Source organism: Engystomops pustulosus, chromosome 1 (genome assembly GCF_040894005.1).
Source record: "Engystomops pustulosus chromosome 1, aEngPut4.maternal, whole genome shotgun sequence".
Classification (NCBI taxonomy): Eukaryota; Metazoa; Chordata; class Amphibia; order Anura; family Leptodactylidae; genus Engystomops; species Engystomops pustulosus.
In genome coordinates, this window is record NC_092411.1 from 116,702,537 (window position 1) to 116,721,462 (window position 18,926).

General features: G+C 40.4%; 1 protein-coding gene across 1 annotated transcript in view; it reads right to left on the minus strand.

The window, feature by feature from the left end:
• The window catches only part of GDA (guanine deaminase), a 35,338-nt gene extending 16,924 nt beyond the window's left edge, over positions 1-18,414 (minus strand). Inside the window, exons 1-4 of the mRNA XM_072150959.1 lie at positions 18,167-18,414; positions 7,335-7,423; positions 2,219-2,390; positions 588-675 (exon numbers count right to left, since the gene is read on the minus strand). Of these exons, the coding sequence (XP_072007060.1) occupies positions 588-675; positions 2,219-2,390; positions 7,335-7,423; positions 18,167-18,274 (457 nt within the window). The 5' untranslated portion in view covers positions 18,275-18,414. The remainder of the gene's footprint in view (positions 1-587; positions 676-2,218; positions 2,391-7,334; positions 7,424-18,166) is intronic.
• Between the last annotated feature and the right edge of the window lie 512 nt (positions 18,415-18,926).

An 18,926-nucleotide genomic window follows, 5' to 3' on the forward strand; every position in this document is an offset into this window, starting at 1 on the left:
GTACTTTAACCCTACAGTGTCTGATTGATAAGACTATATACTGCAATACTACTGTATTTCAGTTTATAGAAATTTTACTGCTGATCTCTAATAGCCTGCCATGGCAAGCAATCTCCATTCTCCAGCAATCTGACATCACTAATGTGCAGTATAGTATGTATTTAACAGTGCACCTTCTGCATTCTCTGGTATATTAGGTCAAGTGGCTGGAAACCCCCTCACACTATGGGCCACGGAGCAGCTTCTGTGGCTCCTGCCCCTGTAGTTACATTCCTGTGACCTGATGTTTGTCAGCAGCCTTACAGTCTCACTAAACAGAACTGACTCACTGACTTTGCACCTCCTTATCAGTCTTAACTTATGACTGACGCCAAAAATGTGGCCATGCCCACTATTGCACTTGTTGTCAAAGTATCAAAGAACTGTCTCAAACATTGTTCAAGACGGTATGTTGTGCAAATTCATACAGTTGTCTATATGTCTACAATATATTATCATAGTACTAGAACCAAATAAAATAATACAATCAAAGAAAGCAAAACAGGCTCCTAGAGCTAACAACTAATAAGGAAAATGGTTGTTCCTACTTGCAGTGTCAGCCAGCACAATGGAAGCATCAGTGTGTATTGTAGCAAAGTAACAAGCTGTTGTTGTACCATTTCTCAGTGTTCTCCTCTGAAAAAAAAATCGAAACAAAAAACCCATACATTATATTTTATTAGGATATACAAATAGATTGTGTTTCTCCTAGTGGCACCCCGTGCAGGTACAAGTCTGTAATTTCAGGGGTTGAACGTTAAAAGTTAGTCTATCTCAGTTATGACTCATTTTGACTTACATTTACCAGAATTATTTATCAAACTTTGACACAATTATGATTAAAATACGTCAACCTATTCATAAGTATGACCCATATTCCCTAATGCAGAATCCCCTGTTTGGAAAGTAATAAGTGTCTACAACCCAAAACAAATGTGGTGCAAAGTATGTAGAGACCATTTTTTTGTCCAAAATTTTGCTACAATTATAAACATGCTAAAATTAAATAAAGCTGAGAAGTGTATTATACTATACTATAGTGCAACATCCCCCACCGGGACCTAGCCTTATCTTAGGGCCTGGAGACAGCCATGGCCCAGAATACCGGAGTGGCTGGCGATTGCTGCCTAAGGCATGCTGATGTCACAGTGCTTGGTATGGGGACCGGAGGGCTGACCTACAGCCTGGCAGGTCTCCAGCAGGTGATGTGTGCAAGAAATATGTACTTGTTTCTGCCTGAGGCAACCCCTGAGTGTCTGTAAGATAAGTCCCTGGGTAATGGATGGGAAACCCGTGGTGGTAGACAGCCGTATCCAGGGATCAGACGGAGGCAGTGTTGTGCAAATCAACCCATGGTTCTTTATTGAAAAACAGGTAGCAGACAATGGGCCAAAACGGTTAAACAGCAGATTCGGATTCTGGTACTGGAGTGGTCGTGGAGAATGGTCCACAGGATAAGGCTGTGGACGGTATATGCAGGCGGGGAGAATTTAGATTGAGCTGTGTCCAAACTGTGGAAGCTGCAGCTCTGGTTTAGAGTCTCCTGACTCAGTTCCTGGGGTTGGTTTCTGTGGTAGCACTGAAGGTGTGCTTCACACTCTATCTCTCTCTTTACTCAGTCCATGTGGTCTGGACTGCTGACAGACAAAGACCATGTGCATAGGGGTTTTATACTCCCCCTGGTCAGGTGGTGGCACCCTTCCAGCCACATAATTGGATAACATCTTACACATGTGTAACTTTTGCCTTTCCAGGCAGAATCTACAGCTGAAGAATCCACATAATGTCCAGGCTCTACAACCTTTATAGAGGGTTCACAACTCCTCATAACAGCTCCTGACCTGGAGAGGGTGCTATTCCCGACTACTCACCTGCCTATGTATTGGCAGGGGTGTTGCAATAGCATTATTCAGCAAACTTTGGCATTGCTTATATTGTTGTTTTACTGTGACATCACAGAGGCCTCATTGGTTAGCAGGGGTCCTGCCACTGGAGGGTAGAGGCACATGATATTTGTTTTAAAGAAATGGTGCACTTATTTTATACAGTAACTTCTCTCACTATCTACTTTGATGATATCTTATAAAGAAAAATAATTACATATATTATTACATATATAATTACAGTCTGCTTGGATCATATATTAAATATAGAGAATAAATTAGCTAGGCAAACCTACCACAACTGCACTGTACTTGTTCCTAGCATTTTCTATATCCGAGAATGTATCTTCAATTGGGAATGTAGTATGTGCCAACCACTCCAAAAGAGGCCTTTCCATTCCTGTTCCAATAAAGGTATACTGTGGTGCATGGATATGAGTATCAATCATTCCTGGCATAAAGAATTCACTAAAATCATAAAGCATGATGTATTAATAGAGGAAGACAAATAACATATACCTAGATTTGTAAACTTAAACATTTGTAAAGTTAAAACTGTGGTCCAAGAGCCAAGTTCCAATCTTTTGCTTTTCAACAAGCAAAGTGACTGATCAACACATTTCTGGGAGAAATTCTGAAACTGTCCATAAGGACCTGCATTTGTGGCTAGGTTATCAATAAAATTGTTCTATAGTACTCATTGTAAGTAAAGTTTGTATACTACGGTCCCTGATTAATATCATGGCATATATAGCATACTATACTTTGCACTATGGTACCATGGGCCCAACTTCTATGCATCTCCATGTAGGACAGTGATGGCGAACCTTTTAGAGACTGGGTGTCCAAACTACAACCAAAACACACTTATTTATTGCAAAGTGCCAGCACGGAAATTTAAGTAGTTATTTATTGCTACCTGTTCTACCACAACTTTTAATAATATCGGCCTCTAGAGGACAACAAAACAGTTGAAAGAAGAAGCGCAATGGACTAATGTTCTACCTCTTCCTGCAGCCCCTAGCAATCAAAAATGTGTTGCTTTAAAATAGCATTGAGAGCTTAGAGTTTTATGTCGAGTGCTATATTGATGGCTTGGGTGCCCAAAAACCGGGCTCCGAGTGCCACCTCTGGCACCCATGCCATAGGTTCGCCACCACTGATGTAGGATGTATTATCAAGAACATCTAAACCTTGCAAGTGCAGCATGTTTCACTATCCATCAAAACAACCCATACATACAGGGTGTAACAAAAAGGTTAGAATGGTGGATTATTTCGACAAATACACATCGGATCAGAAAACTTAAAATATACTTGTCAAATATTTTTCAAAAATCTATCCAGTGAAAAAGTTCACCTTCCTACCCTCACACCCTGCAGATTCAGATTACCCAGGAAAAATTACTTTGATTCAATCAACGATTCAAGTAATTTTCATTGACAGATGATGGCAAAAATCAAAATGGGTAAAAAAAATGTCAAAATTGGGGATATCTCAAGAAATACACATTGGATCAAAAAACAAAAATATAAGTGGCAAATACTTCTTACAAATCTATCCAATGATATCAAAGTTGACACTGTATTTTCACCCACCACGGGAGATGGTGTGTGATTCTAATTTTTATATGCAGAAACTACATTCAGAATAACCCAGGAACTACGACGTAGTTCTCTTTAGGATGCTGGTGACTCCCCTTGCCTCTCACACATTGGAGAGCTTGTTCAATGACATACAAGTTAGGTGGGATGATCGGTGGGGGACTCCCACAGATCACTAGAATGGGGGTCCGTTCTACACCCATTGTGTACCAAAATGAAAAGAGCAGCTGGTCACGCATGCACCGGCTGCTCTATTCATGTCTATGGTGCTCACGTAGATTGTGACCCTCTGACCGGATTGTCCGCCCAAAAAGAGGTGGAAACTGGGTCAAAGCTCTCCGCAAGAGAGAAGCTTTTTGGATTTTAACTATGAAAACCAGAAACCCTTACGGTTTAAATTTAAGAAATTACTTAATGTAGATATACTTATTAATTTACACATTGATGAAATAAACTGAAGTTTTACTCTATTTTTTTCCATATCTGCCTGGTTGCTGGATTTTCCATTTTCTTTTGTCCTGCTCACGTAGATTGCCAAGTCTGGCAAAGTTAGCCCCTATCTTGTGAATAAAGGGTTGACTTGTATGTCTCTGGAGAACCCCTTTAGTTTAAATTAAATCTACCATTTGTTTATTTACATTATGAACCAAACATAGATTTAGAATGCTCTAGGTACACCGATGAAGAAACATATCTTGTTATATCCCTGAACTACTATGGTTTGCTGAAAAAACAATTATAAAAGTTTGAAAATGATGCTCTGTCGCTCCTGTGGCTGCTGAGTATGAGACATACAGATCAAGTTGATGAGTCCTGTCTGGACAGTTCAGAAAGCTCCTTGTAATGTGTTTAAGTAAGCAGCCTGAATTTTATAATTGTTTTTTATAAACACTCGGATCAGGGAATAAACAAGATATGTCTCTGCATCAGTGTACATACAGCATTCCCAAGGTATGTGTGGTTCACAGTGCATAAAAACAAATGGTAGATTTCCTTTAAGTCTCAACCTCTCTGAAAATGGGGATTTTTCTCGATGCCTACAATGTTTTCAAATATCGTTTGCTCTACATTAAGTGCTCAAAATTTGTTAACATTAGATAGAGTTTAAAAAAATATTGCATATGTCTATTTTCAGATTTTGGATCTGATGTGTATTTTTCCAAAATATCTAATTTTTCAAGTGTTTGACACACATATAAATTTTTGGTAATTACATCTCCATCTGACACCAAAATTTTATATTTTTATATAAGTTCCTTAAGTTGCCCCCCCAGGGGGTGTGGTTAGGGGTTGAGTTTGGGATAATTAGATAGATTATTGAAAAATATTTGACATGTATATCTTTAGTTTTTCAAACTGATGTGTACTTCGCAAGGTATTCAACCTTCCTGACCCTTTTGTTACACCCTGTATATATAAATAATTATGTATATGCTTGCTTGAGGAAGGCTAGAATAGGCCATAGTGTTGCATGGAATAAAGACCACAGTTTGTTTCACCTAATATTTATATATATATATATATATATATATATATATATATATATATATATAAGAATTAGAGAGTAATCTTTATGGAGAGTTTGTCAATTAAGGCCACCTTGCAGACGTGTGGAGACTTCGCCATTGATGCTCCACTATGGGACTCTGGGAAACATGCAAATAAGTTTTCCAGAAGGAACAGACAGCACTTTTTCGAAATGGTTGCCTACACTGTACTGAAGAGATATAACCATGCTGAGTCTGTGCTGTCTATAGTTGAGAATCTGTTCCTTGTGGAACAGGTATACTGGTTTGGCTTTAATCCCACATTATGTCATTAGGATTAGAAGTTTATTGATGGTAAGGGGCGCTGCCTTATAAGGTAGCAAAAGAGGTTTATCTAGGAAAACTTATTTTCCAGTATTAGTTCAAATGAATTTATAACCTTTTATTTTACACAGGGTTTTAGGCAGGTACCCTTTTCTTTATCCACATGAACCAACTGCTCTTACGTTACGTATATATACAAACAAACATAAGATAAAGTCAAGCAATACTAGTCCAGTGGAAAAAGAAAAGAGAAAAATAGGGTGCATGCTATAGGATGGATTGGCAACAAGTCCTCAAAAAATACTTAGAAAAATAGCAGCACTCCAGACATAGGATCAGGATTATATCAAGCAAAAGAAGAGCATCACTCTGGATGTCAGGTGTAAAAATTGTGGTCTCTTTTATTTCATGTGTTATTTCATGTAAACCGCTTCACACGTACAGAGTGCTGCCCATCTTTTGCTTTTTAACTCATGGAGGATCTTTTATCCAATCCTATACAGCTTCCTTTTAGGCTCCTGCACATGAATGTGAAATGGGGACGTGTGATAGTCGCTGTTTCAGCAGGTAGCACAGGTCCCAATTTACTATCAGTGGCTCATGCACATGTCCATGCATTCCATGGAGCCAAGTGTCCATGTGACAAAAGATAGAGCAGATCCTATGCGTCTCCGCCTACATTCACATGACCGTATGATTTCTCCAATCCCGTATTTTCGGGCTGTATCAGCCCGTATATACGTAACATTTTTCATCCGTATGTATCACGTATGTAACATGTATTTTATATGTCCCCATAGACTTCTAGGGCATAGGGGAGAAAATAGGACATGCTCCATATTTTTATACGGCTAGTATATGGTACTGTACGCTATTGTGTCAAAAACGGCAATATAAATGGTTGGACGTATTGTCCATTGAAATGTGGCCATATGTAACCCATAACAAAATGGTATGGTACGGCCGTTTTCATAAGTCCCTGGGAAATTAGCCTCAGTCAGTCTTTTTCTATTGTTAATGGCACGGGAGCGCTGCTCACCTGACAATGACAGTGTAAATGCTGATGTGTGCAAATGACGGTCCAAAGATTGTGGCCAGGAAGTCTTACTTAGGTGGGGTTGTACAACCCAGTCTAAATTGCAATAATAAAATTTGCAAAGTCTGAATGAAAACTTCTGTGAAACATGTTATTTTGACCATATTTGGGCTGATTCACATCTTTGTTTTTCCAGCTGTTTATTCGCATAAGTTATTGTTAGTCAAAATCAAGTGTGGAGACTACATAGAGATAAGCAATAATAGAAACATGGAATTTTTAAAAACTAAAAAGAAAGGATGGCACACATGCGGTTTCTGCATGTGACAGATACAGGACCATGAAATGACAGGAAATATCCAGTTAACAGACATAAGGGAGACAAAATCAGAGAATGCGCGAGAAACTAGTTCTTTTTTTGGCCAGTGGTACATTAACGTATGTAAATGTTATAGTGAGACTCAGATTTATTTATTCAAGCTCTGTTTAGCCATTGCTATACTTATTGTGCCTTTTATGAGAGCACTTCTTATTTCTGAATTATCCGCATGTCTCTATGTACGGTTACATAGCAATCACTGTTACATAACTATTACAGGCAGTCCCCGGGTTACATACAAGATAGGGTCTGGAGGTTTGTTCTTAAGTTGAATTTGTATGTAAGTCGAAACTGTATATTTTATAATGGCAGTTCTAGACAATTTTTTTTCTTTTGCCCCAGTGACAATTGGAGTTTCAAAATTTTTGGTGTAATTGGACCAAGGATTATCAATAAAGCTTCATTACAGACATCTTACAGCTGATCATTGCAGTCTGGGACTATAGTAAAGCATTCAGAGAGCTTCACCAGAGGTCACAGTGGGCAGAGGGGTCCGTCTGTAACTATGGGTTGTCTGTAAGTCGGGTGTCCTTAAGTAGGGGACCGCCTGTATAGTCAACACAACACACAAATGGTATTTACTTCTTGCCAAGTGCCTGAATGTTGCTTTCATCAAATCCCCACTTCTGAGCCAATCTTGATTGTGTATGAGCATCTTCAAAGAACAAAATCTGCAATAAAAATATTGTATTTTGATCATTTTTGATTAGTTCTGATATGATTATCTCAGATAAGCAGATAATCATAGAAATGCATAGGACTGAGAACATCTGGATGAACACTAAATAAATGGTAAACATTTTTTAAAATATGCACATTGACCTATCTATGTATGTTGAGACGATGGGGGAGGGTTTGCTGTAACTGCAGTGAGCATTTAGCCGACAGCTATCTGAAAAAAAATTAAAAATGGGTTGCAAATAGGATGTGCGGACCTGAACTGCAAAGTTGGAGTTCATCCTGAATTTTGCCAGTAAGGGTCCCACAGGACTGAAGTCAGATTTCTTAGATGTCCATGTCCGGGTCAAGCTCAACCACCCCGTCCCTAACACCCACCATGGGTGCTGGCACTGAATGCAGGAGTTAACTATTTAAATACTGCCAGCAAAGTAACCCATGACATTCAAATCAATTTGGCACATGCACGCAGGTTTTCTTGGCGTTGGGAAGGGGGGGGCAATCCTCCCCAAAATGGTGGTGCAGCATCCATTTAAATGCTGCCTGTTACTTTATCGGTGGCACTTAAACAGTTCTGGACTTGTGGTTGATTCCGCTCCAGAACAGAATTTTTAATTTTGGGTTTCGACGATCTCTGCTTCTCCTGAACTTAACATGATACCTTCCTCCCTAGTTGCAAAAGTATTGATTCCTTGAAAACCAAAGAAAACACCAGACAGGTAAGGGATAAAGGTGTGGCATAAGTGTAGTAAGGGGTTGTAATTTTTAAAAAACCAAAGCTCTGAACATCTCATAGAGTACTATTTAATCCATCATTTATAATTGGAATATATGTGGCACAACTGGTAACCAACACATGGCTGTCCACCTACACTAATGGCCCAGACAAGTAGTGGACTAATCGGAGGAGGAGTGAAGAAGCCGCTGTCACTTTGGAGTAGCTATAGAGTAGAAATACAACCCAATGAATAGTTAAATCTTGAACAGTAATATTCACTTAGACAAAACAGCTCTCTTACCAAATCTCCATGTTCTCAAACACAGGTCTCACAGGTTTGATTTTTGAACAGACATATTCTCCTCCAGAGCATTGTTATCTAATAAATCTGTATGAACATCCCACAATGCTTTTGAAATAAAATCAGTTTCAGTACTTCACACAAGCTGTGGGACTGTCTTTGGAAGAAAGAAGCCTAGTTTTGGGGTGACCCCTTCAAAAGGAGCTTGTCAAATGGAAAATACAGTATAATCTGTAGACAGCATATCATGATCACACTGAAATAATGTTTAGTGGGGAATTTTCAAAATCATCAGTCAGTCTTCCTTTTTTATTTGTATTCTAAGAAGTCAAGGAGACGGTACCTTAAGTGATTGACAGCGATCGGTATAGTAGAGTCACAGAAGTGAGGATATCTTTCTTGAGGACCACTCCCTTGACTTCTCAGCATAGAAGGAGCGGCGATATTAATCTCAACATTAACCTGTGATCAGTACTAGCACGATCACAGGTGTTTATCATCTAAATGACTTTATTGACAGTACTCCCTACTTGGCAGCAATCATTGCCCACTTTGATGTTATTGAAGGAAGGGGTGCCGATCAGTTTCCCTTACAGCTGGGAACCTCTGATTATGCTGTTAGAGTGAAGTTGTCTATTAGCAATATAAAATGCTGCATATTGTATAAGCAATCAAACCTCCTGGGTTTCAAGTATCCTAAGGGCCAAACAAAAAGTAAATAAAATTATATTATATAATGGCATCTATAAAAATGTCAAATGGCCCTAATATTAACTCTTACACAGCTCCATACACAGAACACTAAAAAGTAAAAGGTCTCTGAACATGTTGATATAAAGAATTAAGAAGAAGTACTAAAATATAACACAGAAATGCAAATTTGGTATCTCAAGTGTTTGTACTGACCCACAGAATAAAGGGGAGATGTCATGTGGTCCAGAGGGGAAATATCATTTGTTGTATTAAATCATTACACTGCATTTGGAAACAATTTCCCTTTTCCCAGTAGTAAATTCTACTACTAGGAAATATAATTTATCCAACAGAAAACAAGTCCTCATATGGCTTTGCAAAAGAAAAAAAAATAAAATCTGCTTTAGGAGTGCAGTGAGAAACATAAAAGGGCCTGGTCTAGAGGGGGTAGATGGACAAATAACTGAATCTTTCCCCCCAAACTATACTGTATATTTACTTACTCAGCATGTATATACTTAGTATTTTAAGTATTTCAGGTTATATTTTACGATTTGTCAAACGGATGATTTTTATTTTAACATCATGAATTGCAATACTAAATATCTGAGCCAATGAAGGCATATGTCAGCAAATAATTGGTGCTGTTTGGGTACATAAAAGTTATCCAGTTTGCCAATATTCTTTTTGCACCAATTACTCATGGATTTCTAGATCTCTGCTTGCTGTCCTTCTTTGAAGTTTCTTTGTTTACTTCCAGAAGATAGAACATGAGCCATCAGTATCACATAGAGAAATCAGAGCTGTGTGATAATAATGGCTCGTGCACCAGCATGTGCAACACAAGACCAGGGACAGATTTCTATCCACTGGAAGTAAACATAGCAACTTTCTAAAGAAGGACAGCAAGCAGAGATATAGAAAACCGCGAGGAAATGATACAGAAAGTATTTAGGAAAATTGACCATACACAAACCATGCTAAAAGTGCACAACCCCTTTAACAAGTGTGCCATTGGAAGGTGACTCATAGCTGTCTTGTGTACCAGGTCTTGTGAGAGACGCTTCAATTCTCCTGACATTTTAGCAAGGACAGATGACAGTCTTGTGACTTTCTTTTATTTGTCCATGAAAAAGTGACAGAATTTTTAGGGTCAAGGTTAAGTGTCATCCTGTAGATAAAGAAGTGCACTGTCCATTACCAGAGACAATAGAAGGCAATTTTTAAGCATATTTTATTTCAGTAAAATGAAGGAAAAAATCTACCAGCTCTGAAACAACCCCACAATTAACACCCGGACACTAACAAAAAGAAATTGGGGGTCATTTACTAAGGGCCCGATTCGCGTTTTCCCGACGTGTTACCCGAATATTTCCAATTTGCGCCGATTGTACCTGAATTGCCCCGGGATTGTGGCGCACGCGATCGGATTGTGGCGCATCGGCGCCGGCATGCGCGCGACGGAAATCGGGGGGCGTGGCCGAACGAAAACCCGACGTATTCGGAAAAACCGCCGCATTTAAAAACCGAAAAAGTGTCGCTTGGGGAGCGCTTACCTTCACCTGGTCCGAGGTGGTGCATTCCGGCGCGATGAGATGACTTTCAGCGCAGCAGCGCCACCTGGTGGACGGCGGAAGAACTACATTCATAAATCCCGGCCGGACCCGAATCCAGAGCAGAGAACGCGCCGCTGGATCGCGACTGGACCGGGTAAGTAAATGTGCCCCATTATCTTAAATCACAGATTATTGAGAAACATTTGGCCCCATTTATTTAAGTGTTTGCACCATGTATTTATAAAGTGTGCCAGTTTTATGTCACGGCTGCACAGTGTAACTGCTTAATCAGAGTTTGCAGCACAATTATTACTGACGTGTGTCACAATTTTGTCTGCACTCTCCACATTTTTGATAAATATCTGCCATTGAATTTATGTCTGGAAAGCTTATATAGTGCCCCTTTTAGTCTCCCTTTCAGTCATGTGAATGTGCCCTGTGTCTGGGACTTCAGGGAACAAACAAGCTGGTAAACTTCCATTCCCCTCTAATCTGCAGAATAATTTGCAGGTCCATGTTTCTTAATAACACTTGAGATCAGTTTTTTGAGGATATATTCACACACAGCAAATGGGGCAGATGTATTATGTATTATAAGAACAGTTGTTTCTGACTACCCAGACTCATCAGTCTTTTTTTGCGCAAGTAGGCAAGGCCTATATTTATGTGGCGTTTGTTGTCATTTTTAGGCGAAAAACAGACCAGGAAAAAAATGGTCTGAAATCAAAATGAAAAAAAAAGGCTCAGTCTATGTAAGATTTTGGCGCACATTTCATTTGTGTCGGCATTTTTATGGCGCCCGACTGATTAGTTCCGTCTGCGCATTAATTACTTACAGCCGTGCGCTACTTTAATACATCGGGTTATGCTTTCCGTAGTCTAATTTCAGATGCCGAATGTCAAGGTTGCGACAGAATTAGCAATTCCCCCCCAATTTGTGGCAGAAATTTCTCCTGTTAATCTGAAACGGCTCTCATGCGATTGCTTCAAAACAACCTAAGACTAATAAGTGTGAACTTCTCTCTCATTTCAGTATTCAGTAAAAAGTGGTTTTAGATTAAGTTAGATAAGAACTTTGATATAACGGTATAGAACTAACACATAATTAAAATGTGCCAGAAGGAAATCAATATTGGTAGTTCTGTTTGCAGAGCTGTAGAACAGAATGTAATGTAGATTTCTTTTGTCTGTGTACTTATGCATTGAAACATTAGCCGTGGCAATTTCTTTCTTCATCTGTGGGAGGTATAATACTTTATATTAACCCTGATTCTTCACTGAGAATTTGAAGTGAAAAGACATCTTTAGGAAAGATATTGGGGCACATTTACTAAGATTAGTGAAAACTGTACTAAGTGTGGCTTGCCAGTGTTTTTATGCAGGGTGCGGCTGAACTGGTCCGACAGAGTGCCACACTTTTTCTGGTCTATCTTTAACATGGGGCGTGCAACACAATTCTGTTGGACTTTGCATGTTAAATCTGGAGCATGGTCCAACTGAGCACCGGAACACACCCTAATTTGTGTTGCATGGTACCCAGTGCAGTGACAAAACGGTCACGTGCGAGCAGTTTACACTAGAAAGAATATGGAAAGTCAGACAGAAAACTGGCGCAAAGCCCTTTGTAAATGTACCCCATTGTAGAAGATTTACAAAAAGTTCACCAAATCTACCTCATAAACTGTATTAACAGGGTGAGCTGGTGCCGGTACTTACTTTAGTTAGTGTTATAAATCGCGGTATCGCGGTTTTAACACTTTTTAAACTTCAGAGCAGAAGAGGCTTCGGCGCTGCGCGCCACCGTGCGCGTGCAACATCTCCGGTATTTCCTATGTAGGCAGCGCCAAAGTGTCTTCTGCTCTAAAGTTTAAAAAGTGTTAAAACCGCGATACCGCGGTTTATAACACTAACGAAAGTAAGTACCTGCACCAGCTCACCCTGAGCTGGTGCTCGGTACTTACAGCTTACCCCTACCATTCTAAATGGTAGGTTTCCTTTAATGCTGTTGATGCAATTCAGGAGGGAGAGGAGAAAAAGAAAGTTCAATGGCCGGCACTGCTCACACCAAAATTAACAAACACCTTCTGCAGACCAAAGGCAGGAGACATTAAGGAAATCAAAGCAGTCCAAGGTGCACGTACAATATATGCAGACGAATGAGACAAAATGAAAGAGGGAAATGCGGCACTCACTGGAATGATTTAAAAAACACTTCTTTATTTTGATAGAGGTACAGGACAGAGTGAGGAGCTGCCTCACAAAGGCTTGAGAAAGCGTGTGTACACGCGAAACGGCCCGGCGCCTTGGCGAGGCAGTTCCTCACTCTGTCCTGTACCTCTATCAAAATAAAGAAGTGTTTTTTACATCATTCCGGTGAGTGCCGCATTTCCCTCTTTCGTTTTGCCTTAATGCTGTTGAGTAGCTCCCAAAAGGGTGAATACAGTTATACTGTATATACTTGAGTATAAGCCGACCCGAGTAGTAGATAGCCAGCCCGCCCGTAGTATTATATAGCCAGCCAGCCACCAGTAGTATATATTAAGCCAGCCCCTATGTAGTATACAGCCAGCCCCATGTAGTATACAACCAGCCAGCCCCCAGTAGTATACAGCCAGACAGCCCCATATAGTATACAGCCAGCCCTCAGTAGTATATAGCCAGCCCCAGTAGTATACAGCCAGCCAGCCCCATGTAGTATACAGCAAGCCCCATATAGTATACAGCCAGCAAGCCCCATACGGGGCTTCTGATCCTCGTCGCGGCTCCTGGGGGATCCTCTTCTTTCTACTCTTTGCTGTAACAGCCGGCAGAGACGCGTCCACGCCATCTGCCGGCCGGCGCACTCTATGATGTCATCACTGGCCGGCAGATTGCTAGAGGGGTCTCTGCCGGCTAATACAGCACAGAAGACAGAAGAAGAGCCACCAGGCCGCACCAGGGATCGGGGAGCTGCGCCAAGCATCAGGGCACCAGAGGGTGCGTATGTAAGTTTTTTTTTTTTTAATTGACTCATGTTTCAGCCAAGGTGAGGTTTTTCAGCACATTTTTGTGCCGAAAAACTTGGATTATACACGAATATATACAGTAAATTTATTACGAGCTTTGCTTATGTATTTTAGTTATAAATGCAATCTTTATATAAATGAAGTGGAAGGACTCTTAGAGGCATTACCAGACCCCTCTGGTCTCCGGGGCTCTGGCTCTCTCCCATCCTCCCTGCTCCCTCTGCACTCTCCCCCTTTCTTTGCCTGCTGTAATCTCGCTTGCAACACAGAACACATACTATGTGCAGAGAGAGAAGGGATGAACTAGAGAGCCAGAGCCCCATAGATCAGAAGGGCTCTGGTGATGCCCCTCAATGCACTTTCACTTCATTACACTACTACTACATAAAGATTAAAGTTAATTTTTAACCAAACTAGAGGAGCACAGTAACCTTTCTTTTAACATTGAGGTTTTTCTTTAAAATTACTGATTTTGTATCCACTTTGGAACAAATTTAGAATAAAAGGATAATATTCAAATATGTTTTACAAAAACTCTCTCATATGAGCTTTTAAAATAGTCTCTTGACTGGCTAGTTGTAATTCTAAGGCAAAACAGGCCATGTTCTTTCTCCTCCTTTAGGCCGGGGACAGAAAGTGAGTGGAGTTCAGCTGTTGTATTGTAAAGGTTGAAGTTTGACCCCTTAATAATTAACATACTGTGGATTAAAAGCCGAGAGCCAAACAGGGTATTAAAAGCAGAGTCCTAATCCTAGAGTAGAGTTTGCTCCATAAAACCTTGGCCTCCACATGGTCTTTATTTCACACACTGAATAAGTTCCTCTTATTTAACCCTATGTAAGTAATCACAGAGGAGTAGCTACCAGGGAGGCAAAGGGGATGGTGACTCTGAGCCCCCCAGACTTTGAGGGGCCCACTGACAAGCTTTGAACTCTGTTTCCCTGGGAAAGTGATAGAGCAGTATACAGTGACTAGTACAGCCCTGCTGTTTTCCTTCCGCGGTTTTGTCTATATCTTCTTTGTATATTTTCCTTCTTTTGGAATATATCATCACTACTTCACCTATCCTACATTAAGCTATTGCAACTACCCCTATCCTACTTCACCTATCCTACTTCACCTATCCTACATTAAGCTATTACAACTACCCCTACCCTGCATACATGGGTACAGCATACTGCTACCAATTGTGCCCTATATATATGGGCATAGTGCAGTTATACAACTTCTAACCTGTTTATATGGACAGAGCACAGTATTACTGGTCCTATTCTGTATATAGGGTCACAACACAGTACTACTTCTCCTATCCAGTATGTATGGGCAAAGCACAGTACTTCTACTCATATCCTGTATATAGGGGAAGAGCATGGTACTACTACGTCTATCCTGAATATAGGGGCACAGCGCAGTACAACTTCTCCTATCCTGTATATAGGGGCACAGCACAGTAGTACTCCACCTATCCTGTATATAGGGGTAGAGCACAGTACTACTACTTCTATCCTGAATATAGGGGCACAGCACAGTACTACTACTTCTATTCTGAATATAGGGGCACAGCACAGCACCACTACACCTATCCTGCATACATGGCCAGAGCACAGTACTATGACTCTTAACCTGTATATGGGGGCACGATGTAGTACTAATACTATTCTGTACGTATAGGCAAAGCATAGTACTACTGCTAGTATCCAATATATGTGGGCACATCACAGTACTACTAATCATATCCTGTATATAGGGGCACAGCACAGTGAAACTACTGTATATACTATTCTGTATATAGGGGCACAGTACTACTACTCCTATCCTGAATATAGGGGTACAACACAGTACAACTACTCCTATCCTGTATATATGAGCACAGCACAGTTCTAGTAAAAAGAATGAAAGGTTGATGGATATAAATTGAAGATTTTCTTTTCATATCAGTAGTCAAGGACAACCATTTTAACCTGGTACTATAATTCTGACAACGTTCTTTATTTTGTGGGTTGGATCAAACTAGAAGGAGATAAAGGAGCAATACATCCTCTGCCCACAAAAGTCCACATGCAGGGGCCCCTTTAGGACAAGATGCCCTGGGCAAATGCCCAGTTATCCGCCACTAATGTGGGCCCTGCACATAGGCATTAATAATTAGGAAAACCTGTAGAGGGTGTAGTGGGCGACAGATTCAGGAATTGTGTCCCCTGTTCTTCATGAATCTGACACTCCCTTTACCGTTCCAACAGAGTGCACCAACTTTTTATTGATGCACCTTTTACAAAAAGCGTGCAACACAATTCTGTTGGATACTGCATGATAATTGTGTTGCACAGTCCTACTGTGCACAGGAACGCACCTTTCAGTGCAGAGTACTGCATCTATGACACAAATGTGTCGCAGGCCCTTTCTAAATACATGTCCAAGCAGCTTGCACTGAAAAGAATGTGCAAAGTCCGATAGAAAACTGGTGCAGGGGCTTTAATAAATCTGGGCCATTGTGCCTTTACTGATGCTACACACAAAAAAACCCTAATACTCAATGCCCCTAGAAGTTAAGTTCACCCATTATTAGCTAAAACAAAAATTGTTGGTATTTTCCTAAATATTATGAGCAAAATTAAGGGATATTCCCACGAAGAAAAGTTTTTTAAATGTACTCAGGATATCAAAATAACAAATTCTCTAATTCACTGTTATTAACAAAAATACAGCATTTCACAGATATAATTCCAACCCGTCTCTATCAGTTCTGGTGTACACAAATTCATTTGCCCCTAGACCCGACCCTGGACCTTCTGACTTTAGGGTCGCAGTCATTTTGCTTTTCTGTCTGATGTGGTAGAGCTGAGATTTCTCTCTCTATGCTGCCTCTGCAGGTGCCCTTCCAACCTGCATTCCAGATAATTTCTTTATCCTGGGAGGGGGAGACAGGCACATCAGATCTGATAGTGAGTGTGTAGCTGGCATGTAGCAAGAGCTGCAGAGTGTCGCTGTGAGTAATATGCATGTCATGGATCTCATCATCTCTCATCTGTCTTATCTCTATTTCTATGTGTCAGATACTAGTACAATGTTCAGAAGGTAAATGAAAGTGTATATAAATCTGTGCCCTGATAATCAAACCACATTGTCAGCTCACAGAGCTAGATGGAACATAATGGGGCTCATATACTAAGGGTCCGCGGAGCGCATTTTCTTTGGGATTTCCAACGATTTCCGTTTTGCGCCGCATCGCGCTGGGGATTGTGTTGCATGCGACCAGATTTTGGCGCATCGCCATTCGGCTTGCACGCAACAGAAATCGGGGGGCGGGCCGTCAGACAACCCAACGGATTCAGACTACACGCAAGATTTAACATTTAGAATTGTGTCACAAGACACACACTTACAATCACTGGGAAGAAGAAGGTGAACTCCGGTGCACTTCGGCGGGGAAGCGACGGATGCAAGAACTCAGGCGCACGATCTTCATGAATCGCGCCGGACTTCATCCTCGTCGGACCGTCCAAAATTGGGGATAGCGACTGGACCAGGTAAGTAAATTTGCCCCTCTGTGTCTGCTTAGAGAGGCCCCGCCCACACTCTGGAATTTGGCACTGACCATTACTGAGTAGCTAATACAGCAATAAAACTGAGTAAAATTGTAAAGTAAAGGGTTACAAATTATCTTTATTGTGTTGGCATCACTGGGGGATTGAGATTTGAAAATAATGATAAATACATATTAATGTCCACACCAAAATAGACAAATCTTCAGTGGAGCATCAGTCTTGCCCATAGCAGCAATTACATTTATCCTGAGCTCGGAATAAGTAGATTTGTTACCCTTCATTGCTAAAATTAGCAAATCAGGATAAACATAATAGTTGTTCCTCTGGCATTAAGCATCAAATTGAACTTTCTTCAAGTCACAGCAGAAAAGTGAGCTTGTGAGCACCAGACTGTCCAATTAACAGACTAATATTTGATTGCCAGCAATAATGCAAAAATTCGGAAAGATGCGCCCCCTTACTTGGATGTCACGCCACTAATGATCCAGTGTTAGCATTTCCTGATACAGCACATGTAACACTTTCCACCCACAAATTACCAGAAGCGTAACTGCAGTCAATTCATTATATATGCCCACACACTGCTTTTATAATGATGGTGTTAAGAGGATTGCTTCCTACCCTCCTAAATTTTAAGACAGAGAAAACGCTATAAAAGTCCTAATAAATGAATGTAAAGTGACAAGTGATCTTGTTGAGTCAGCAATTTACTTAATATAATTAATATTCAAAATATAATACATTATTGTATAAACTAATATAACAGATACAATTTTACATTTGCAAATATAAATGTAAATGCAAATAAAATAACATAAGTACAAAAATAATTTACAAGTGATAATACTTAGTGGACACACATGTGACCATTAGTACTTGCATACAGGTAGAGCTCTTATAAATGAATATTATACTTACTTTCCCATCCTTGCCAGTACCCAAGATGTGGTTCTCTTTTACCTCACAGGCACATCTAGCAGTTGAATGTATGAAAGTGCCCTTGAAGACTTGTTGCACTGCATCCATGGCCCCTTGGGAGTAGAAACAGAAGGAGCAGCAGGATAAGGATAGGTCCAGGATCTGCAGCACAGACTTGTCTAATGCTTCTTATTAGGCTTGCTGTATCAGCATTCATACAAGGAGGAGGCTGAGCTCCCTGCACTGCACCAATGACTTCTCTAGCTTCATAGCTGCCACTCTGCTGTTATCTATTAGTCACCTATAAACATGATATTTCTCAATGCTTACTCAACAAGTAGCTTCGCTATAGGAGTCTGCCGCATACATATAATTCTCCTCTCCGCAAGGTCTTCTTGTTAATAAAGAGATATTGATGATAGAGCCTCATGTCAGGAATGCATTGTTAGGTATAGTTATCTGTACAGTTGAAAAATAAAGGTCATGGGAAATAGTTTCACTTTAGCATAATAAAACTTACTGTCCCTGAAGTTCAAAGAGCAGACCGTAAGCCTATTTGCTGAGATAGACTACTGTAAATGATTAGGCGTCAATACTGCATTTGTCATGAGCAGTTTATAGCAATATAACCATAGGGGCGTAGTACAGTAGCATGTCATTTCAAGGCCTGTGCTACAGTTTTTATATTCACGTGGAGGAGAGTTATGTGTCTGCTTACTGAATAGGTAGTCCAAGCAATTGCTTCAGGATGTCCCCCACT